The sequence below is a fragment of the Hibiscus syriacus genome, unplaced genomic scaffold, assembly GCF_006381635.1.
Source record: "Hibiscus syriacus cultivar Baekdansim isolate YM2019G1 unplaced genomic scaffold, ASM638163v2 tig00111022_pilon, whole genome shotgun sequence".
In the NCBI taxonomy this organism is placed as follows: Eukaryota; Viridiplantae; Streptophyta; class Magnoliopsida; order Malvales; family Malvaceae; genus Hibiscus; species Hibiscus syriacus.
In genome coordinates this window covers 4,402,424-4,418,766 of record NW_024062956.1, presented here as the reverse complement: position 1 = coordinate 4,418,766, position 16,343 = coordinate 4,402,424, and the positions used below count along the sequence as shown (strand labels likewise).

Genomic DNA, 16,343 nt, shown 5'->3' with positions numbered 1-16,343 from the left:
GTTGTAGTAAGATGCCAATGAATGTGTATGCCTTTAGGTTATAGGCGTACTCATCTAAAGTTCAAATTTTGATATCGTTTACGTTGATGGTGAGAGAGGTGAGTCACCTCTCTTAATTATCATTGGTAGGAATGACCTTATCCTAATGATTGGAGGGTTCGTGTTACAAGTTTTAAATTTAATACTTTGGGTGGATAAGATTTACATATGATGTTCAATTGGGAATCAAAATCAATCGATTTAATTAATATTTGAAATTGGACCTATCATTTATTTAATTAAAATTGTCTGAATCAAATTTATATATTTAATGGATTCAAATATTTGTTTTTCTTTTTATAAGAATATAAATTATTTTGCTATTTTGTTAATAATAAAATGGATCATTCGGACGAATCGGTCCAATTCAAATGAGTGTGAGTGAGTTATTTTAAAATATTTTGGGCCTCGATCAATCAAATCAAAGAATACTTCCAGGCCGGAGACAGATCCGAGTCGGTTTAATTCTAACCCGCTTCGTCCTTTTGCCTATACCGTAAAAATAAAACCATAAGCAGAAAACCTAGAGTACCTTTTTCTCTTGTATGTAAACAGAAGCTGGTTGATTCTTCTCTGATTACAAGCTTCAGTTGGCAGCTGTTGTACTTTCTTCCGGTAAACCTCTCTTATTCTCCGATTCGTTGTTCCTGTTTCTCGTTTTAGTTGCCGTTTATTTTGTCTTCAAAAACCGATAACCCCTCCGTCGAGATCGGCCACCACTGACGTTATTTCCGGCTTCTAATTTTTATTCATTTGATATTATTTCGTGTACGATACCACTTTTTATATATAAATATATCCGATCTGCTTGAGGAAGGAAAGGATCGGATTAGTGCTTTTTTGTTTAGTTTAATATTGATTATTGGCTCATATAGGAATAGCGTTATAAGGCGTTGGAATGACTGGGGGGTCTGCCTTTGATGCCCTTGTTAGCGATGATGACGGCGAGGTCGTCGACCGTAAGGGAGTGAATGATGAAAATGATGATGATATTCTTGGTAAATCTTTGAAAGGTAAAAAGAAGAAATCGAAAGGGGGAAAGAAGGGTGGGAATCGGTTCGCAGCAGGTGCACTGGATGAACTCGATGACGAGTATAGTGAGAAAGTTGATGAGTTGAAAGCTGAGGAAAACGTTCCTTCAATTTCTTTCTCGGATAAGAAAAAGAAATCATCTAAAAAGAAAAAGGGAAACATGTTTGGAGGGTCAGATTTTGATGCAATAGCTGCTGAAGACGATGATGGGCAGGTGGTTGATGATTATGACAAGGAGGAGAGTAAAGTCGAGGATGATGAATATGCTTTTACAGGGAAAAAGAAGTCCAATGGTGGAAAGAAGGGTGGTGGAAGTAGGTTCACTGCCACCGCACTTGATGAATTTGAAAACGAAGGTGTGAAAGAAGATGAGGAAGAAGATGCTCCTTCATTCTCTTTATTTGATAAGAAAAAGAAAAAATCGAAGTCTTCTAAGAAGAGTGGTAATTCCTTCAGTGCAGCATTGCTTGATGAAGAAGATGAAGGAGATGCATCTGTACCCGAATCCACTGGTGCTGCTGTTGATGATGACGAAGATGATTCTTCCATGGTTGCATTTTCAGGAAAGAAGTCATCTAAGAAGAATAACACTGCTTTATTTGCGGCCTTGGGTGATGAGCTTGAAGACGAAGAGGGTGTGAAAGAAGATGAGGAAGAAGATTCTCCTTCATTTGGATTTTCAGGTAAGAAGAAATCATCTAAGAAGAAAAACATAGTTGCATTTGCAGCCTTAGAAGGCGAGCTTGAAAATGAAGAGGGTGTAAAAGAAGATGAGGAAGAATATGTCCCTTCATTGTCTTTATCAGATAAGAAAAAGAAAAAATCAAAGGCTTCTAAGAAGATTGGAAATTCCTTCAGTGCAGCATTGCTTGATGAAGAGGATGCCCCTGTACACGAATCCACCACTGCTTCTGTTGATGATAACGATGATGATTCTTCCATGATTGCATTTTCTGGTAAGAAGAAGAAGTCATCTAAGAAAAAAAGCAGTGCTGCATATGCAGCCTTGGGTGATGAGGCAGAGCTGCAAAGTGAAGTTTCAAATGTGGTGGAAACTGTACAGTTGAGTTTAGGAACCAGTAATGTTGAAGCTGGTGATTCTAAAACTAACAACAAGAGTGAAGACGCGGCTGAAACTTCAAAGAACAAGAAGAAGAATAAGAAGAAGAATAAGAGTGAAAGGACTGCTCAAGAGGAGGAAGATTTGGATAAAATTCTCGCTGAACTTGATGAGGGGCCTCCTACAGCAAAACCCACAGAGGCAGCCACTCCCCAAGAGGAGAAAGCTCAAGTACTGCAGGAGCCGAATACTGCTGCTTATGTCACAGGTGAGGAAGAACCTGTGGAATCGGCTGCTGCAAAGAAAAGGAAAAAGAAGAAGGAAAAGGAAAAGGAGAAAAAGGCTGCTGCTGCTGCCACAGCTGATGTTAAGGAAGAAATTCAAGAGGAAAGAAAAATGGAGACCTCTGATACCAAAAAGAAAGATGCTAAATCTAAAGCTGCTGACAAGAAACTACCAAAGCATGTTAGGGAGATGCAGGAGGCACTTGCTAGGAGAAAAGAAGCTGAAGAGAGGAAAAAAAAGGAAGAAGAGGACAGATTGAGGAAGGAAGAGGAAGAGAGACATCGACAAGAAGAGCTTGAGCGACAAGCAGAGGAGGCTAAACGTAGGAAAAAGGAAAAAGAAAAGGAGAAGCTCTTAAAGAAGAAGCAAGAAGGTAAATTATTGACTGGCAAGCAAAAGGAAGAAGCTCGCCGCCTTGAGGCAATGAGGAACCAGATATTGGCCAATGCAGGAGGCTTGTCTTTGCCTAGTGCAGACATAGAGGGTGCACCTACTAAACGACCTATATATAAAACAAAAAAGTCTAAGCCAGCTCATCATGCTAATGGTGCTGCTTCTGCTAAACCCGAGGAAAATGTACAATCAAATGCAAAATCAGTAGACGAGCCGCAAACTAAGGTCGAGGTGGAGTCTGTAGATGATAAGGGTGATGAAGTAGAATCAAATAACGCAGAAGAGAGATCTGTAGTTGCAGATGCTGAAGGGAATGGAATGGAAGAAGAGGATGATGATGATGGTGAATGGGATGAAAAAAGTTGGGATGATGTCAATCTTAATATCAAGGGTGCCTTTGATGATGAGGAGGCCGATTCTAAGTCCAAGCCTGCAGTGCAGAAAGATATAAAGCGTGCCCTGCCAGCTTCTCACAGTACAGGTGATGGTTACTACCTGCATTGCTTGTTGAATTTTGTTGCCTTCTGATGATCGTTAATTTGTTTTTTTATCATGTTTCACAGGTCCTCCCACAGTGGCCAAGCCAGTGGTCGATTCTAAGAAACAGTCGGCTTCTGAATCAAATACATCTCATCCCGAGATTAATGCTCCAGAAAAGAACTTGAAAAAAAGTAATGCTGTACAAAATAAAGCATCCAAGTCAGATGCTCCTAAGCAGAGTGAAGAGCTCCGGTCCCCGATTTGCTGCATTATGGGTCATGTTGATACTGGTAAAACAAAGCTGCTGGATTGCATCCGTGGCACTAATGTCCAGGAAGGGGAGGCTGGTGGTATTACACAACAGATTGGCGCGACATATTTCCCTGCTAGTAACATACGAGAGAGAACCAAGGAATTGAAGGCTGATGCCACATTGAAGGTTCCAGGCTTATTAATAATTGATACCCCTGGTCATGAATCCTTTACAAATCTTCGCTCAAGGGGATCAGGTTTATGTGATATTGCTATTTTGGTTGTTGACATTATGCACGGTTTAGAGCCACAGACGATTGAATCACTCAATCTTTTGAAAATGAGGAAAACTGAATTCATTGTTGCATTGAATAAGGTCAAGCTGGATAAACTTCTGATTACTTGTTTACTTGTTTTCCTTACCTTTCTTTGATGCTTTGTTTATTTATTTATTTATCATTTTGCTCTCCTTTAAAAAATTGCAGGTGGACAGACTTTATGACTGGAAAGTTCGTCGCAATTCACCAATTGGGATGGCACTTAAGAAACAATCTAAAGACGTTCTATCTGAATTCAATAGGAGAGTTACACACGTAAACACCTAACAACTCTTGTCATCTAATTCTATTTTTATCAGAATTTTGTGACAGTTTGTGAAATGCATGTTATCCTTTTATTTGAAGGTTATAACTCAGTTCAAGGAGCAAGGGTTGAATACTGAATTGTACTATAAAAATAAGGAAATGGGTGAAACGTTCAGCATTGTGCCTACAAGTGCAGTCACGTTAGTCATGGATGCTCTACAAGTTCCAATTCTACATGGTAATTGAATTTTGGGTTCTGACCTAATTTTTTTCTGTTATTGACGTTGCAGTGGAGAAGGGATTCCAGATTTGTTGTTATTACTTGTCCAATGGACCCAGAAAACAATGGTTGAGAAGCTTACATTCAGTGATGAAGTGGAGGTTTGTATTATTCCTTTTTTCCAGTTTAAAAATAATTCACCATTCCATCCTTGTGCAGTGTGAGACATTATGGAAATTGTATTTTGTGCCAGTGTACGGTTTTGGAGGTTAAGGTTGTTGAAGGCCTTGGGACAACTATTGATGTTGTTTTGGTTAATGGTGTTCTTCATGAAGGAGATCAAATTGTGGTTTGTGGCTTGCAGGTAAGCTTTAAGTTTCTCATTAAACTGAAAATTTCGGGATTGCTTGATGTTAAATTTTCAAGTACTTATTTCCTATTTCAGGGGCCTATTGTCACCAATATAAGAGCCTTGTTGACACCTCAGCCTATGAAGGAAATCCGGGTGAAGGTATGGTTTTCTGGTGGGTTTTTTCTTGTATCTATTTAAAACGCTCTGCCTGGAAATGCTGGTTATATTGGAAGCTATTTAATGTTGGAAGATGTGATGGAATTCTCTTACATTGGTATCCTATGTATTCCTCTTTAATGATGTTAATATGACTTGATAAAGTCCTTTATTTTCTCTTAGTATGAATGAATATTACCATAAGGCTAGGAAACAACTTCGTTGGTAACTGTAATTTTTATGGTGCATTAACTCATTGATATGCTGATGCCAGGCAATTGCTTATCTGATAAGTTTTATAGTATTCAAATTTTTAATATATTGGGATAAACTTTGAACTATTCCAGTCTTGTGGATTTTTTCTCAATGAGGCCTAGTTTTTTTTTTTGGAAAATGATGGAAGGTGTGGCATGATGAATTTTTGGTTGGATGATTGTAGGGAGTGTATATGCAGCACAAGGAGATCAAAGCGGCACAGGGTATCAAGATTGCTGCACAGGTGATTGGAACTTAATCTCCTGTTACATCTGATAACTGCGCAAATAAATTATGACTTAATCTCCTGTTATATCATTATGCAGGGCCTTGAGCATGCTATTGCTGGCACTAGCATCTATGTTGTTGGTCCTGATGATGATGTGGAAGATATCAAAGAAGCAGTCAAGGATGATATGCAGTCGGTCATGAGTAGGATTGACAAAAGTGGGGAAGGGGTCTATGTACAAGCATCTACCCTTGGCTCTTTGGAAGCATTGCTGGAATTTCTGAAAACTCCAGAAGTAAATATTCCTGTTAGTGGTATAGGCATAGGCCCTGTACACAAAAAAGACATAATGAAGGCCAGTGTTATGCTGGAAAGGAAGAAGGAGTATGCTACCATATTGGCTTTTGATGTCAAGGTGACCCCGGAGGCTAGAGAACTAGCAGATGAACTTGGTGTGAGGATCTTTTTGGCTGATATCATTTACCACTTATTTGACCAATTCAAAGCTTATATTGATGGTCTCAAAGAGGAGAGGAAAAGAGAAGCAGCGGATGAAGCTGTCTTCCCTTGTGTTCTGAAGATTTTACCTAACTGCATTTTTAACAAGAAGGATCCAATTGTCTTGGGGGTTGATATCCTTGAAGGCATTTTAAGGGTACAGCTATTATCATCTTATTAAGTAAATGCTTTTCTAATTAATTGTTTAAGTTTGGTTGCTAATTCTGATTACAGCACAAATTTTTAAGAAGTTTTTGGATAAGTTCCTAAACCATCTCTATAATCTATACCCTTGAGCCTGCATTCTAGCTAGAGCATTTATATAGGGAAGTAATACTCAATCTTAACCATCTCTATCAAATAATTTCACATATCTCTGCATTCTAGCCCTTTGAATGTGTGTGAAGTATAACCAAAACTTTCGGAGATAGTAGGATGTAAATCTAATGTCCAATAGGCAAAATTTTCGGAGATAAGTTTTCTAATGTGTGTATTAGCCATGAGTCAAACTATTCTTGGTGAGGATACTTGAGTGGTTGGCCTGGCATTTACTACGCAAATTTGATCTGAAGCAACTGATCTAAACAAGCAGAAATCTGAGGAAGATCTATCATATGAACTTTTGTTGTTAAATTCAGTATTATTATTAATCCATAGTGTTCACAGGTTGCAGTTCTCTAATACTATCTTTATTCTGCAGATTGGCACTCCGATTTGTATTCCTCAAAGAGAATTCATTGACATTGGTCGAATAGCTTCAATTGAAAATAACCATAAACCTGTTGATTCTGCCAAGAAAGGCCAGAAGGTGGCCATTAAGGTATGATATCTTCTTTCTTGTACTGCTAAATATTTTATTATCTTTTAAATATAAGGTTTCCTGATCTTCATTTGATCAAGTGGATGAGTTATTGACAATACGAAAACGTCTCTAATCTCATGTCCATTTTTCTCCTTAGTATTGAAAATGATGCAATAAAATTCTGACTATGTCTTAATATTTAGTTGAGAATTTTTTCTGAAGAATATTTTCCCTGTTATGGCTCCCAAGTATGGAGGAAAATCTCATTCTTGACTTCATTGAGTTTGCCTCAAGCCACTGAGGTACCAGTTATAAGTAGCTGATTCACCCATATTAGGTTTGATTAAACAGTATATATTACTCTTATTCATGAATTGCTAATCCCATACATGTAAACTGGCACTAGAATTTCTTGACTCCACAAGCAGAGTTAAAAAAGTACAGCACGCCTCATTCTTTTAGTACTTCGCTTGCGGAGCTAAAAAAACTATGCTAACGTTCTGTTGTACCAACATATCTTCATCTTAAAGGCAATTCATAAAAAGTTCAACTGTACTCTTGTGGATAAGATGGACATCATAAATTGTGGCAAATCCTACTCCATGGAATTTAGAGTTCTCTTTTTAAAATCCCAGTCTAGCATATTAGGATATTGATAATCGATTTGGTGTTTGATATTTGATTTGATTGTATGGTTTCTCTTTAATCTATTTAATCTTTATAATAAGGTTTGATTCAAGCACAGACCTTAAATTAACTATGCATCGGTTTGAATTGTCAGGAGGGTGTTACAGAACATGATATTTTAGTTTTTCATTAAACTATTTATACGATTTTTTGTATTCAACATGTACTACTAATTTTTTGCACCAATCCTTTTCACATCGGAAAACAATTAGGGCAAATATTGAGTTCATAGTTTGCGGAGTGAGGAAGATAAAAGACATGATGAGAAATCCTTCTTCCGCTAGGCTCTTATTAACATAGTTTAATGTTTTTATGTTTGTCTTATTGCAGATAGTTGGATCTAATCCCGAGGAGCAACAGAAAATGTATGGGAGGCACTTTGAGCTTGAAGATGAGCTTGTTAGTCATATTTCTAGGAGATCAATCGATATTCTCAAAGCTAATTATAGGGTAAGTTTGTGTATTTGAAGCTACATAATCGGAGTTTTATCGGCTTGGATCGTCTAATTTATAACTCAAAAAAATTCTTTAGGATGATCTGACCCTTGATGAGTGGAGGCTGGTTCAAAGACTGAAGATCCTTTTCAAAATTCCATGAGCATCAAGACCGGAGCTGTTGCAGGTAAGTTGTAAAGTTCGGAGGTTTTGATTGGCTTGAGAGAAGGAAGAAAATGGCTTAACACTGAAAATACTGTATAGTTGCAGTTTTTGATGTTGAGTTACCGGCCTGAGTTTTGGAGGAGGAAAGCCCTTGTGATACTACATCTTCTCCTACCAAGTCGTCTGGTTCAGACTAGACATTGAAATGCCTACGACATATAATAATCCCAGTAAACTTAGTTGGCCTCTTGTTTTGTTTATAAATAATTTCTATTTTGATTTTTTGTCTGAGATGGGGATGGGTAATAAAGGAAGAGCCTAAACGGTCTGCTTTGAATTCAAGATATGCGTTCGTGTTCTTGTAATCTCAGGTTTTCGTTTACTTCTTTAGTCTTTTCTTTTTCTTCTTTAGTTTTTTCTTTTTCATAACTTTTTTTAAGATAGTTTTTTATTTTATATATCTAAAAAAACATTAGATCACTGAAGGTATTGATTGATATTTTTAAGTATTGATTGATATTTTTAACATGTTATCAAGTATGATCATAGTCGTATTTTAATTGGGCGCGGTTTCATTCTCCTACCTTTATAAAGCCATTAGTCGGTCTAAATTATTAATCATAACACAAAATAACCAAAATTATTATAGGTTTAAGTATACAGAGTTGAGTCTCTTAGATTATTAAAAGTTATAAAATGATCTTTAGATTATAGAATATTTCTTTTTTGATCCTTCTATTATAAAAAATTATAATATGTTCATCTAACTATTTGTATAGTAATTTTTTGTAATTTTTAATAGTTATGTGATTCAATAAAACAATTTATAATTGAATAAATATTTTGTAACTTTTAATAGTTAGATGATTCAACAAAATAATATCTTATAATTGGGAAATTATTTGTGTATTTAACTTGATAGTATATGTATATCATATATATAGTTATTATTTAATACAGATCGGACTTATTTTAATTTGAATCATAAAATTTTAAACTCTGAATGATCTATAAATTCTAAAATTAATAAACTAAAGTTTACTCTACCTAAATATTATATTATTATATATGTTTGATAATTGATCATTGACTGAGGTGCATCCCATGGCTGACGGCAGAGCATTTCCAATATGGGAAATTGATTGATTAACTGCTTGAAAAGGCAGGCATCTTTTCTTACTGTTCTCCGTTTACATATCATCTCTGTCGTCATATCCGAACATAATCATGATTAATCGTACGAATAGATCTAAGCTTCGGTCCCACATATTTAATTAATTGCTGCCCATGCAAAACAAAACGACATCTTAGATTTTTCATATTATGAGATCCAGGTTTACTGTTTTTGTACTTCTCTTTTTGTGTGGATTGGGTCTGATTAGTATTATATGGTCAAAACCGGTCCCCGTACATTTCAAAATGTTTAATTTCAGTCCAAACTCTAAAAGTTGACGGCTTGTTTAATGTCATCTAAGATCGTTTTTCTTTGAGATAAAGTTAAGATATTGCGAGGGATCAAATTGTCTACACTTTTTTTAGATGACCTATTAAATATTTAAATATGGGAATAGTGGATTCAGTTTAATTCGACGAAATTTAAGCTTATAGGGATCTGCATTGCAAAAAGTTAGGAGAGATGTTTCTCAAGCTCCATGCAGTTCCGTCACGTATAATTAACAAAAAAATTTCATCGTATTCAAGTTAACAGATTCATTAGCTTTTGGATCGAAATGGAGCATTTTGAAAAGTATAAGGACTATTAATTTTTACGAAACAATACTAGAGTGACTAAATCCAAACATATTGAGTAGAAGAAACTTATATTAGTAAAACTTATCTACTTTTATTCCGGTTCGTATCAGATTTCAATATATATGTTGTGTGAGATGATATGATTTATATATAATGTGGGATGTTTATCGACCAAAAACATTATGATATATTTTCAATTTTTATCACTATTTATATTAATCTCAACTTAGACTATTATCGCCCGTTCAACTCTCTGACAAGCAACAAACACAACGAGACCGAAAAACATATACCCGCAACCATAATGATATAACAAGAAACACGCGAACCATTGATGGTCAAAGAAGCAAAGATGGAAGCAAGCAACCTACCAAAGTAAGTAAAAGAAGCAACGTTTCGTTAACGTATAGATCAAGCCGAATCAAAACAAATCGAGTATTCATGTATATGTTTTGAGAGGAATGAAGCCTGGTCCGAAGCTTAATCCGAAACCGAAGCCTTGTTGTTTAAGCTTCGAGCCAGCCAACACACCCCTCAAAGTCTACCATTTTGTTTCTTCGACACTCTTCAATGGCCTACACAACAACACGCACACTCTTATTTATAAGCAATTTTCTCATAGCAGAGCTAGGGTTTTGAATAATAAATTCAATCATAATTGAAATTAATTTTTTAATACTAAAGACATGACCTGCAAAAAACATGCATGAATGACGTTTGCTATTAAATGATCGTACGTTGTTTAATGATGCATCCATTATTGGTTGGTTTTTAGCTGGTGCTGCTGGCTCTGAACCATCCGAACCTGTAAATGAGATTGGTGTGGTCGTAAATCACTTGTGTTCGGTTCCAAAAAAGCTTGATTTTGATTTGAGTGAGTTTGAGTGGCTCAAACCATTGAGAAAATCAGATTTGAATATATTAATATTCATGGTAGATTCATAAATATTTTTTATAGTGGACATATATATTAACAACATGAATTTTTCGTACGTGATGAACACAAATAAAATTTTAGGGTGGACATGGTACATTTAGTGAAATATATAACTGATAAAAAGAAATTCGAATTTCAGAATAAGCATTTGTCCATCCTAAACAATACTTACCTCCACCATTTTTGATACTTGACTCAAGTAGTTTGCAAGTTTAATAGACATTGACAAAGTCGAAAACTGCATCATTCTCTGATGTTGTTAGAAATGATTATTTTCTCACGTTTTTATGGACATCCTAGATACCTACGAACTTGTCTAGACATTCTATGTCATTTTATTAATTTAGATTTTTCACTCACGAAATTAAACCTAAAAAATATATCATTTTTTTGGGTTCAATGAGTTTTCTTGGATTTGAGGGATTTATGGTGTCCGTAAAATGCAAATGATGAGAAGAAATATAACTCAAAACTAGCCTCGTCAGACGATCAATGGAGAAATACATTAGAAGATTAAAGATCGAATCTTTCAATGAATTTTCATTGATTTTAATTTTTCTTGAAAATCAACATTTTAGTACTGATCTTATTACGAATGACATCAACAAGGGTAGTGATTACCCAACAATAATGATCAAATGAATTGATGGTTTTATGCAAAAAATGAGGAAGATAATAGTTACATCAACATGTCGCTAATGCTTTAACAACCCAATGATAAAAAATATAAAATTCAAAAAGTTTGTCAAAAATATAAAACTCAAAAAGTTTAGTGGCAAAATGTAAACTTTTAATAACTTAGAGACCGAAAAGAGTCAATGTCTAAAGTTCAGTGACTAATGGTGTAATTTACTTTTCAAAATAAAAGGATAAACTATATCAATTTTTCATCACAAAAAATTCAGAAGAATATTAAAATTACTAGCATTACTGATTTATGATGAAATAGTCACTCAATCACTAATGTGAATTATAAAAGTCTAATGTGATACGTTAAATGTTCTTTTTGACATGATTGTTCCACGTAAGCCTTTTGTTACCATCATCGTTTAATCGAGCCTCACCATTTATCACTCATGCCACCTCCTTTTAATGAATACTAATGACTCAAAAATTATTTCACTATAAATCAATGACGTTAATGACTATAACATAATTTATAAAATTTAATAATCCGAAAAAAGTTACCCAAACATTAGAACAACTTTTGAGGTGCATTTAAAGAAACAGCGAGCAGACAGACAAAGCATGTATTTATTGCCCCAACTGTTTATCATTTCGTTATTTATATTTTGGGCTTTCAAATCATTTACTTTCATCTCATTCCTTTGTTTTTTTCTTACCACTCCTTTATTACCCTCCAAATCAAAGTACAAACAAACCGGTTCAAATTTATTTCAAAGATTTTCTTTCAAAAATTAATAAAAGTCGCAATCAATGAATAATAAAATTAAGGATAATCCTGACACGTTCGACTAACACGGTTAATGATGAGTAATATTAGATTAATTTATAAAACGTTAAATTATAAAGTATTAAACATATAATTATAAATTAGTTAAAAATCTAAATATAATTTAATTAAAACATAATATTTATAAAAAAATAGTTTTTCGGGTAAACTATATCATTGACCACCTAGCTATTTACTCTTTTTACTTTAACTACCAATTTTTTTAATTTTCTCAATCGGATCACCTAACTATTTAAATCTTGTCAATCAAACCACTTGCCGTTAAATATTAACGGATGAGATGACGTGGTAGTTAATAAAATTTGTATAATTATACATTTAATCCTCATTACTTACACATCCTATTTATTTGGTCCTAACTTTTTTTAATTCAATAAATTTAATCTTCAATCTGATGGTGACATGTGTCATTATGTGATTGAATTTTTTTAATATTTTTCATTTAATAAATTTTTCATTCAATCAACTATCGGTGGGGTTTAAACTTGGAACGCAAGCTGAAAAACTGAGTGCCTTAACCATTAAGTTGGACCACTAAATTTGTCTAATATACAAAACACAATCTATATAATTTATAATATAGTTAATGGTAATAAATGACCTTATAAGGACTTCAACATGAAATAATTGAATGGTATGAAAATATAAAAATATATAAACAAATATTATAATTGATTAGTAAATAAATATTTTTTATTTATATTTTAAATCACATTTAATGCAAGAATTAAAATAAAAGTGAATTTAATATGTTATAATTGAAATGTATCATTTTACATATTTTAAATTAATAAATTGTCTTCATTATTCTAGTTTTATTGAATTGAAATGTATCACATCTTATATTTTAAAACATTATAACGTCGATCGGATTATAATCTTATTTAAAAACTCTAAATTAAAATAGACTAATTCAATAAAATCAAGTTTCCCTTAAAATTTCTTCAAATATATAATGAATAAATAATAAAATATAAAATTCTTACTCTAACCTGGATATAAACAAGTCAATGCATAAGTTAAAATGTTTGCTACGATAAGCCTTCAACTATTAGAAAAATTCTAAGTCAACGAAGCTCTTCGTTATATTTCAATTATAATATATTAAAATTATTTTTATTTTTTATTAAAATGATTTAAAATATAAATAAAATACATTCACATATTAATCAGTTATAATATTTGTGTGTATATATATATATATATCATATTATCGTATTATTCAATTATTCCATGTAAGAGTTCTTATTAGGTCATTTTTTATTGCCATTAACTATATATAATATGTTGTGATAGGTTTGTTATTTGAATGGTGCAGCCTAATGGTTTGGATGTTTGCTTCCTCTCCTCATGTATTGGGTTCAAACTTATCCAACAACGGTTATTGATTCAATTTATTTTCTATTCATTCAATTGGTGACACATGGCACCATTTGATTGGATGAAAAATTTATTAAATTAAATAAAAATATTAATAAAAAACATCTAATCACATAGTGACACATGTCACCATCTGATTGATGATTAAATTTATTGAATTAATTAAAAGTTATGATCAAATTAATAAAATATGTAAGTAATGAGGACTAAATGTGTAATTATATAAATTTTATTAACGACCACATCATTTCCTTCGTTAATATTTAACTGCAGGAGGATTGATTGACAAGATTTAAATATTTAGGTTACCCTATTGACAAAATTAAAAAATCGGTGGTTAAAGTAAAAAGGGTAAATAATTAGGTGGTCAATGATATAGTTTTGTAACACCCTCAACCCATACCCGACCCGGATACGAGTCCAGGATGTCACATTGACAATCAAAACAATATTCTAAAAAAATGATAAAACATTTGGACTTATATAACTAAAATACGATAATATACATAGGTTAATACAAGTTTATCAAATTACTCAGAGCATTCACAACTTGACCATTTGATTACATGCCAATATTCATTTACATAACAAAATGACCTATTGATTAAGTTGCTTCTGATCTGATAGTTGCAGGAGTAATGTTGTCCAACTGCTTAACCTGTCTCGTCTACTTTCTCGGATCCTACGTGTGAAACACTCACACGCTAAGTCATCGAATTAGTGAGACAAAATAATAATAATAAGGAATTGTAATGAAAATACCATAATGAGATGAAATGAAGTCATATACTTAATCAATGCAGTTATATCACCATGTTTCTTACCTATAAGCATATTACATTAACATTCATGAATTTGTATTAATAAGTTTATTGGCCCATGATACCATACTGAGAACCTAAGGTATGTGAGTACTGTGAGGTTGTGCACTATGATGTCACCACAACTCGTATAAATGCACCGAAGTGTCACGTAGAATTGCACCGAAGTGCCGAGTAGAATTGCACCGTAGTGCTATATAAGATGTCCCTAAGGACCACGTAGAAAATTCCTTAAGAATCATAGACATATGCCAAGGACCAAATATGTGTCTCAAAAGACCTCATACATGTTCCAAAGAATACATATATATCCCGAAGGACCGCGTAGACCCTCTACTCTTGGCATGCCAACTATACCTATAGTTCTCATCTACATAACATGGGCTTTTCCCAATTTACATAGTATACCACATAGACATATCATTTCTTTACCTTCATCACATGGCTCATATAACTTTGCATACATATTCATTTAAAACATGTTACACAATGCACATAGTATGAATTCATATCATGCATATGCACAATATGAAATGAATCATACATCAATGTATTGAATCTAGACTTCTCACAAGTCTAGATCTGAATATCCCACTATAATCATGTTATGCATATGCACTCACCTATATTTCCTTGCTTTTTCCTCGATCGATCTTATTGGGCAATTGTTCTGGAACTTGTTTAATCTCTGTATCTACATATTAATATATTGATACTTATCAGTATACTAATTATATATTCTAAATTATCATTTCTTAGGTTAAAAGAAAAGCTATTTTCATCTTTTAATAAGGTATGCATCGATGCACTCTACAGTGTATCGATGCACTCCTTAATGTGTGCATCGATGCACTACCCATGCATCGGTACACAAATTACATTCGATGTTTTCTTCTCAAGGGGGTGCATCGATGCACTCCTTATGCATCGATGCATTAATGACATTCGATGTTCATTTATTTGGGATTGCATCGATGCACCCAGAATTGTTATTTTGAGCACGAAAATCTCTTTATAATCCTCTCAACACTTCATAATTCACCTCCTTTTATATCCCTAACTTGCATACACTTACTTAAACTAATTATTATCCATTCAATACCTTTAAAACTTAGAAATCCAATCCTCTATATAGAATTTAAGAATCTCACTCAAATTCCAACATGATCTAAATCTAATTTTGACACCTCATACTTCTTAATTATCTTGATGACAAGTCAAATCCAACTCCAATTCTTATTATGAACTCTATTCTAAGATTTCATTCAATGGCTCTTAACCTTTAATCTCCCCTAACTTCATCATCATTTTATTTTAGGATAACCTAAGCTTTCCTTAAGCTTAGTTATCATTTAATGATTAATAAGCAACCTTAAATTCATCACAAATTTGATCAACAAGAAAACTCACCTTTAGCTTGACTTCATGGTGGAGAAGAAGAGTGAAGAAGAAGAAGAGAAATCTGGAAACTTTGGTTCTCTCCAAAGCTTCTACGTGGGTATAAAATATCATCAACTAATATTTAATTGTTTCCCTTGTTAAAAGACTTATTTACCCCTTTAGTTCCTCCTTTGCTAATTGATCCTACACAAAACATTTCAATCAATTCTTTGAACTTTTCAATTTATCCAATTTGGTCACTGAATTTTTAAATCTCACAATTTAATCACTAACCCGACATGGAGGATGTTACAAGTTTACCCTAAAAACTAATGTTTTATAAACATTGTATTTTAATTAAATTACATTTAGATTTTTAACTAATTTATAATTATACATTTAGTACTTTATAATTAATGTTTTATAAATTAATTTAAAGGTACTCATCGTTAACGGTGCTAATCTACACTCGACAAGTGTTGTAGAATTTTTTTTAAATTAAATATTAAAATAATAATATTTATTCGATTAAATTTTAGTTCAGGATATAAACTCGAATATACATATATGTGAACCTTTTTCAGTTTAAAAATTAGAAGATTATGGATAATTTTGATACTATATAAAAACCAATTAAATCTTTGATTTCCCGTTTAATTATATACTTTAATAAAT

General features: G+C 33.2%; 1 protein-coding gene and 1 long non-coding RNA gene across 7 annotated transcripts; one reads left to right on the top strand and one right to left on the bottom strand.

Annotated features, from left to right (window-relative positions):
* Positions 1–556: 556 nt before the first annotated feature.
* Positions 557–7,987, top strand: LOC120150338 (eukaryotic translation initiation factor 5B-like). Of its 6 annotated transcripts, XM_039163034.1 has the most exons (13): positions 560–1,589; positions 1,983–3,290; positions 3,373–3,917; positions 4,027–4,129; positions 4,211–4,325; positions 4,416–4,506; positions 4,599–4,709; positions 4,791–4,856; positions 5,293–5,352; positions 5,435–5,992; positions 6,536–6,655; positions 7,655–7,774; positions 7,857–7,987. In XM_039163034.1, the coding sequence occupies exons 1-13, from the start codon at positions 938–940 to the stop codon at positions 7,920–7,922; spliced, it is 3,915 nt and encodes a 1,304-aa protein (XP_039018965.1). In that variant the 5' UTR covers positions 560–937; the 3' UTR covers positions 7,923–7,987. The 6 variants fall into 6 exon arrangements, 5 of the variants coding, with proteins under 5 accessions (XP_039018967.1, XP_039018964.1, XP_039018962.1 ...); XM_039163031.1 differs by having other exon boundaries at positions 559–3,290; XM_039163032.1 differs by having other exon boundaries at positions 559–3,290; positions 4,027–4,134; positions 4,225–4,325.
* Positions 7,257–16,086, bottom strand: LOC120150340. Its single transcript, XR_005518516.1, has 3 exons — positions 16,075–16,086; positions 9,276–9,279; positions 7,257–7,384 (listed from the first exon to the last, which is right to left on the bottom strand). It is a non-coding gene; the product is annotated as an uncharacterized LOC120150340 (long non-coding RNA).
* Between the last annotated feature and the right edge of the window lie 257 nt (positions 16,087–16,343).

Excerpts from the sequence above, each read along its gene's own strand:
- LOC120150338 (XM_039163031.1), top strand. The coding sequence starts at position 938 with ATGACTGGGGGGTCTGCCTTTGATGCCCTTGTTAGCGATGATGACGGC. Across the intron at positions 5,993-6,535 it reads TCCTTGAAGGCATTTTAAGG|ATTGGCACTCCGATTTGTAT; the intron begins GTACAGCTATTA and ends TTTATTCTGCAG. Across the intron at positions 6,656-7,654 it reads GCCAGAAGGTGGCCATTAAG|ATAGTTGGATCTAATCCCGA; the intron begins GTATGATATCTT and ends GTCTTATTGCAG.